At 62.1% G+C, this 7,570-nt stretch overlaps 1 protein-coding gene across 1 annotated transcript; it reads right to left on the bottom strand.

Moving 5' to 3' along the window:
* Nucleotides 1-272: 272 nt before the first annotated feature.
* Nucleotides 273-5,430, bottom strand: LOC125114858 (keratin, type I cytoskeletal 17). The gene is made up of 8 exons (XM_047758437.1): nucleotides 4,894-5,430; nucleotides 3,756-3,838; nucleotides 3,246-3,402; nucleotides 2,501-2,662; nucleotides 1,766-1,891; nucleotides 1,450-1,670; nucleotides 1,296-1,321; nucleotides 273-503 (listed from the first exon to the last, which is right to left on the bottom strand). Exons 1-8 carry the CDS (start codon nucleotides 5,368-5,370, stop codon nucleotides 409-411), a joined length of 1,347 nt encoding a protein of 448 aa, XP_047614393.1. The 5' UTR covers nucleotides 5,371-5,430; the 3' UTR covers nucleotides 273-408.
* Between the last annotated feature and the right edge of the window lie 2,140 nt (nucleotides 5,431-7,570).

Raw genomic sequence — 7,570 nt, 5'->3', positions numbered from 1 at the left:
ATCTAAGACCTCCCCCTGACACCCTGATATCCCCCTGGGTCTGGCACTGCCTGGACCTCCCTCCCTTGGGATCCCAGCCCCTTGGGAGATGCAAGCCATGCCCCCTCCCGAGCTCTGGTCTTCACCTTGGTCTAAGATGACACCTGAATTCCAAGTCAACCACAGATGGTGTCCAGGGACTCCTCCCTCTGCCCCCGTTCCTCCCACCCCAGTCCACCCCTTCCTCACTAGGGCCCTCCCCAGCGGTGGCCACAACCAGGAGGCAGTCCATGTCTGAGTCAACAAGCTTTATTAGTCAGGGAGGGGGGTGGGAAAGGGACGGATGCAAGGGGGGGGGGGTGCTGAGACTGAGGAGGCTGGAGGGCCAATGGGGGGCCCCCAGTGGGGCTGGCCGAGGGAGCAGAGTTCTTAGTGGGTGGTCTGGTGCACCTGCTCGCGGGAGGAGATGACCTTGCCGTCCTGGACCTCTTCCACAATGGTGCGCACCTGGCGGGTGGTCACGGCTGCAGGAGACAGACCCTCGGGTGGGCAGGGGCCAAGAGACCCCGGCTCAGCCCCCAGCCCCCTGAACAGAGCCAGCTCTTTCCCCCAGCAGTTTGGTGTCCACGCCTCTGCTGGCCCCTCAACATCACAACCGCACAGGCAGCCCTCGAGCTTGCCGCTCCCTTCCTTCTATCCCGTCCCTTGCTGGTGCCCCTGGGTGAGTCCTGCCTCCCCCATAGATGGTTAGATTCTGACCCCCATGTCCTTCTGCGGGAGGAAGACTACACGATATGGGGTCTACCTCCATTTCTCTCCAGTCTCCAGAGCGTGGACTGTGCTCCCTTGAGACCAGGATCTTCAAGACAAGAACCTGGTCCCATCACCCCATTAGACTGGATGTCCCAGAGCTGGGGTCTTATCTCCCCCCATCGGACTGGGATCTGGAGGACAAGGACCAAGTCCCTTTCTGCCATCAGACAAGAGACCTGAGACACAAGACTGCTTTTGCTCATCTGTAGGGTCTCAAGAGCAAAGATTATGAGACCATTTTCCTATCTCCCCATCAGAGAAGAGTCTCTGGAGCGGGGCCCACATCTCTAGCCTCAAGGTAAAGGCCGCCTCCCTGGTCCACTCCCGTCAGACCTGACAGTGACTCCCTCACCTGATCAGGACTCTGAGCTCTATGGGTCCCTTCCCCCTACCCCTGCTGCGGATCAGCCATCATTTGCCGCAGCTCCTGGGGACCCTCCCCTGCAATGAGCAGATGGGTCACCAGCCCATGTAGCCCTGCCCTCAACTCCCAAGATGCTTACGTTCTTTGGGCTTGTACTGAGTCAGGCTGCAAAAAAAAAAAAAGAAAAAAGAAACACAGAGAAGATTAGATGTGGGTCTGAGCCTCACTCCTGCCCCAGGCCCCCAGCCCCCCAAGGCCCCCAGCCCTGGCCCCTGCCCCCCGCCCCCACTCACTGGGCATCCTCGCCCTCCAGCAGGCGGCGGTAGGTGGCGATCTCCTGCTCCAGCCGCGTCTTCACGTCCAGCAGGATCTTGTATTCCTGGTTCTGCTGCTCCATCTCGCAGCGCAGCTGCGCCAGCTGCTCCTCCACGCCACCGATCAGCCCCTGGATCTGGGACAGCTGCACGCAGTAGCGGTTCTCTGTCTCTGCCAGGCTACCCTCCAAGGATGCTTTCTGCAGCAGAGCCGGAGGAGCAGGGGTCAGCGAGGGTGCCCAGGGCCCCCTCCAGGGCCCTGTGGGCGCACCCTGGGCCCGGCAGCGCCCCCTACCATGCTGAGCTGGGACTGCAGCTCGATCTCCAGCGCCTGCATGGTGCGCCGGAGCTCGGAGATCTCGCTCTTGCCGCTCTGCACCAGCTCGCTGTTGGTGGCCACCTCGCGGTTCAGCTCCTCCGTCTGCAGACGGAACACAGGACAGGCAGCGTGAGCCTGGCTTCCCTTCCCCAAGTCACACGACCCCCGTGACGTCGAACGCTCAGCGCAGGGCCGGCTGCGTGCCCAGACCCGCGCCTGCGCTCTCCCACCCCGGCCACCTTCCCGACCTCCCCTAGGTCTCTCAGGCCTCCTCCCAAACCTAACAGTGGACGTAGTGCCCTCTCGCCAGCTTCCCACTTCCCTAAACCCAGAAGCCTTTGAAGTGATATTAAGCTTTATCTCTAATCCCTGCAAGTAACTGGAAGGAGCAAGAGTAGAAAAATTCAGAACCTTCCAGGACAGTAGCCAGGGCCCCTGGTGCTAGTCCCTGACTTCTTCAGAGAGAGGTGGAAGCTCCCTGGGTCTGGACCCTCTGGCTTTATTCCTGGGAGGGATGCTCCCCACCCACTCCCGTATCTCAGCTTCAGCCAAGCTCCAGGCCTGTGGATGCAACAGGGAACCCTGACCCCTGGGGTCCGTGTGGCTCCCTGGGGATAAGGCACTCGAGATGCCAGGCGCTGGCTTACTAAGGGGACTCAGATCTTGCCCCCGACCCCTGGGAGAGGCCTCTGGCCTGCAGCAGCCACCCACCTTGCTGAAGAACCAGTCCTCGGCATCCTTGCGGTTCTTCTCGGCCATCTTCTCATACTGGTCGCGCATCTCGTTCAGGATGCGGCTCAGGTCCACGCCGGGGGCGGCGTCCATCTCCACGTTGATCTCGCCGCCCACCTGGCCTCGCAGGGCGTTCATCTCCTGTGGAGGAAGGGATGGTGGTGTGAGCCTCTGGGTGCCAATCCCAGCCCTTCCAGGGCAAGCTCTCCAGACGCCTCCTTTGTTCTGTCCGCCCTCTTCCCTCTGACCCTCCTTTGGTTCACCTGCCCTGTGTGGGCTTTGCCGCCACCATTGGACTAGGGAATTCCCTGGAGACAGAAGCTGTGTTTCCCCCATTCAGCTGAGGGCTCTCCAAAGAGAAATCTAATTCTTAGGCCCGAGCCCCCAAAACATCCTCTCTAATTTCCAAATTTCACCATAGGGTCCAGACTTGAGGGGTGTGAGCTGGGGGCAAGGAGGTGATTCCCACTATCCCCTGTCCCAGTGAGGAAGGCCAAGACGGGCAGAAGATGCCTCTGCAGGCCCGAGGAGGTTCCCGGATGCAGGGGAGCAAGGTGGCACATGGGGGAGGCGGCCCTGTGTGGGGTCAGGGCCCTGGAGACAGAGCAACACTTGTGACCAGCCCCGGCACCTGTGCTCATCCCGTAGCCTCAGCCTTGGCTCGGCCCCAGAGCCCTACCACCCACTCAGCTGCCTCTCTGACCTACTGCCCCGGCCACCTCACCTCCTCGTGGTTCTTTCGGAGGTAGGCCAGCTCCTCCTTGAGGTTCTCGATCTGCATCTCCAGGTCGGCTCTGGCCAGGGTCAGCTCATCCAGCACCCTGCGCAGCCCGTTGATGTCGGCCTCCACGCTCACACGCAGGGCCTGCTCCGTCTCGAACCTGCCAAGGGAACCAGAGACTTCAGCCACCATGCCTAGCCTGGCAGGTGTATCTTTGGATGATGAGGGGATGGAGTGGAAGCCAATCCCAGCCTTGGGGCCCCAGGACCACGCAGGGCCAGGCCCCACCCCAACCTGGCTTCCTAACATCCCTCCTCTCTGTGTCCTGCCTCTGCTCCCTCTCGTCCATCCCCTAAGCCCAGAACCTCTGAGCACTTGCTGCGTTTGCTGCATCCTGGACCAAGAGGGGACCCCCTCCACCCTCGGCTCCTGGACCTTGCCACCAATAACTGAGGCATCCTGGGGTGGCGGGGGGGGCTCCAGGTCCTCCCCAACCCCCTGGCCAGGGCTCACTTGGTGCGGAAGTCGTCAGCAGCCAGACGAGCGTTGTCAATCTGCAGCAGGATGTTGGCGTTGTCCACGGTGGCTGTGAGGATCTGCGGAGAGAGAGATCAGGTCACTGCGTGGGGGACGCTCAGCCCAGACCGGGGTTCTGAGACGGGTCTTCCCGCCCTGGGGGCCAGGATGTAGCTGCCTTCTCCAGGAAGCTGCCCTTCCCATCCAGCCTTGCCCTTTACTGCCCTGGAGCTGAGGACAGAGGTGGGTCAATCGGAGTCTGATGCGCTAAAACATGTCCCCCTCCCCCCGGGACCTGCCTCCCCCTACACAGACACCCCCCCACCCCGCTCCAGACGCTGCCTTAAGCCAGAGCAGACAGCGGCTGGGAGTGCCAGGCTGGGAATGCGGGAGAGCCGGAAAAGAGCAGGAGGACACCCCGGGGCTGAAGCTGTCCTGAATCCCAGAAAGAGGATGTGGGAAATGCCTCCCTTTACAGCTGGGGCAGTGGTGCTCCTGAGAGTTTCTCCCCCAAGGAAGGCTAAACGAGCCCTCACCAACAAGTAGGTTCCAAATCTGAAGTTGTGACCCCTGCTAACCCCTGACCCCCAGCTCCAGCAGGCAGCCCTGCCCCCACCCCAAATGTACGGAGCCTCAGTCTGGAGAGATGGAGAAGCCAGAAATATCCCCAAATAAGGTACTCAGGTGGCTTCCTAAAGTCCCGCCCCCTCTCCCCTGCCTCCTCCTCCCAGCAGGTGCCAGCAGGAGCTCACACAGATCCCTGACCCCATCTTGGCCCCAAGTGGCCTTCTTATCCCAAGCACAGGCACCTGAGTATCAGGCAGCCCATGGGCCCAGCCCTCCACATGCGCCCTCTCCTCTTATCCTGTAACCACTAGGGGGCAAAAAGCTCTGTGATGGGAAACTGAGGCTCATGGGAGCTCCACGAGGCCTGCTTGTGCCTAGCCCAAGCCGCTGCCTCCAAAAGGGACCCAAGATGGGCTCCCAGAGGCCAAGCCAGAGCCAAGCTGTCCTTGGCTCCCTGACACCCTGTGGCAGCCCCCAGGCTGGACTGCAGGCCTTGGTCAAGGGCAGGAGGGAAGGAGGGTAAAGCTGTGCCTCCCCCCAGCCGGGTTCCCTCCCACCAGAGCCCCACCTTGCTCTTCAGGTCCTCGATGGTCCTGAAGTAGTGGCTGTAGTCGGGAGCCGGCCCTGGGGCCTGCTTCTGGTACCAGTCGCGAATCTTCACCTCCAGGTCGGCATTGGCCTCCTCCAGGGCGCGCACCTTGTCCAGGTAGGAGGCCAGGCGGTCGTTGAGGTTCTGCATGGTGGCCTTCTCACTTCCGGCCAGCAGCCCATCAACACCTCCAAAGCCACCACCATAGCCTCCGCTGCCGTAGCCACCGCTGCCATAGCCGCCACTGCCATAGCCACCACCAGAGCCGAAGCTGTAGCAGCTGGAATAGCTGCTGCCCCCGAGGGCACTGCCCAGGCCGCTGGCAGACCCCAGCCGGCAGGAGCCGGCACCCAGGCTGCCAGACAGCCGGCAGGAGGTACGGGATGAGCCGCCCCCCAGGCCGGAGGAGCCCTTGATGGAGCTGGAGGAGGAGAACTGGCGGATGGTGGTGGTCATGGTGGCGGCAGCAGGTGACAGGCAGACACAGAGCGAGAGAGGAGAGAGGCCCAAGGTGCGTGTGGCTGCCGGGGCTCGCCCGCCTGCTTTATAGCCCGGCAAGTGGGCGTAGTGATTACGACAGGCCCGCTCCCCTGTTTCCATTCCCCTGGGCTTTCATCACCGCTGGCCACATGCCAGCTCCCAGGTGGCTCTGGGCCCCCTCCCCTCCCACCGTCGGGGCTTTGCCTCATTTCTCCGAACCCCCGTGCTGGGCGTCTGCGTGTGTGTGTGTGTGTGTGTGTGTGTGTGTGTGTGTGTGTGCGCGCCTGTCTCTGGTCTCAGGCTCGTCACCTGTGATTCAGGCAGGCCCTCCAGCTACGCTTTCCCATGACCTAATACGGAGAAGAGGAGCAGGCAGGACGTCACCGTCACCAGGCCCTCCCAGGCAGCTGCCACCCCAGCCACACCCGCCTGGACCCTGCATCTGGCAGGCAAAGGTGTTTGGGAAACGCGGGCAACCCCCAGCCACACAGCACCCGCGCGCAGTTGTGGCCCCAGGCTGGGAGCCGGGGAGATGGCGAGGACCGAGACCCCTCCTTGCCTCCGAGGCTGGACCCCAACCCACTGTAGCTCAGCCAAGTCGGATGGGGGGCCAACTCTAGATGGGGGAGGGGGGTTTCTGTAAATACCACCCCCATTTATAGAAAGGAAACTGGGGCTGCCCACCTAACCCAGAACCGGGCTGGTGGGGACCCTTCTTTCCTGGTGTTGGGGACATGGCTCGGATCGTCAGTGTCGGAACATGAGACACGTGAACACGGGGAGATCTCGACAAGGCTCTTTACTTCTGCAGAGGGGGCGCAGGTGCTCAAAAAGCACGCGCAAAGAAGAAAAGACCCTCTCTATTGATCGCTAACGCAGGTGATGGACCTGTCCCTTTCCCATGGGTCGGGTCAGGGCGCACATTCTTCTCGGTCGGCTAATCGGAAACGAATTGTTACTGGGAGAAGAGGGAAAGAGGAAGGGTGGCAGGAGGGCGTTTTCAGCCGAAACTGGAGCAAAATGGAGCCACCAAGATTCCCTTTGATAGAAAAGACATTATGTTACTTTCCACACGCGTGCCCAGCCACGACACCCTTACACCTCCCTGGGGGCCTCTGGTGTACTGCCCCCCACCTCCACAGAGCCCTGACACCAAGAAGTACTGCAGGGGCTATGTTCCATCGGGCCCGTGTTCTGACCCTGTCCACATCCACGGAACCCACTGGGGACCCGGCTTCCTTCTCTGACCTTTCGCCAGCTTTCTCTCGCAGGTGGGGAGTCCTGGCCAGAGTGGGCAAAGGGGAGCTTAGCTCAGGCTTGGGGCAGGGGTGGTGGCTGGGAGGGGATGGGGTAGTAAAGGGAACAGGAAGAATTATGAGGTAAACTCCACCCTTACCCTTCCTGCACCCCAAGAGGCCCCCATTGAGGGGCATTTGCCTTCAAGGTCCCAGCCAGCCCCAAACCTAAAGGACACTGCTCAACAAGAAGTGCTTCCTAATGATCACCCCCCCCCAGACGGTCCCCTCCCCCGCAGCCCCCTCCAGGAGGCCCCACCCCCATCTCCTAACCTGGCCCCTCAGGATGGGCCAGGTGCCTGCCCCACAGCCCCGCCCTGCCCACCTCCCCCAGCCCAGCCCAGCCCTCCATCCCAGCAGGCCCGCTGGGTGGAATGTGTTTGTGCCTCAGACTGCTGAGGACTTCCACTTCCCGGACAGGCCCAGACAGCCCCTGCCAGCAGCTGAGTGATTCCCCAATGGCCCAGCAGCTGCCAAGTCACCAAAGGAAACAGGACGCCCCCCCCCCCTCAGCCGCAGGGCAGCCACCCTGCTCCCCTCCCCACCCACAAGCTGGACAGAGCCTATCTGGTTTCCCTGGCTGGCCGTGCCACTGCCACCCCTCACACCCTTTAGTACCCTGGATCACTCCTTTGGAGAGCCCCCCCGCCCCCCCCCCCACCTCTGATCTTGACCCTGCACCCGCCTCAGGCTGAGGCAGGGAGCTCTCTGTAACAGGTGTGGCTGCCCGGAAACTCTATGGGGCCCTCCCAGAGACCAGCCACAGGCAATGGGGACCCAGGGGCTGATTCTCGGAAACTTTCCCAGCCCAATGGGCTGCCCCATCCCTCCTGCCTCCCTCCTTTGAGCCCCAGGCCCGGATGGGTTGGGCAGAACAGCTT

This window comes from Phacochoerus africanus, chromosome 14 (genome assembly GCF_016906955.1).
Source record: "Phacochoerus africanus isolate WHEZ1 chromosome 14, ROS_Pafr_v1, whole genome shotgun sequence".
In the NCBI taxonomy this organism is placed as follows: domain Eukaryota; kingdom Metazoa; phylum Chordata; class Mammalia; order Artiodactyla; family Suidae; genus Phacochoerus; species Phacochoerus africanus.
This window is presented reverse-complemented; position numbering and strand designations above follow the sequence as displayed.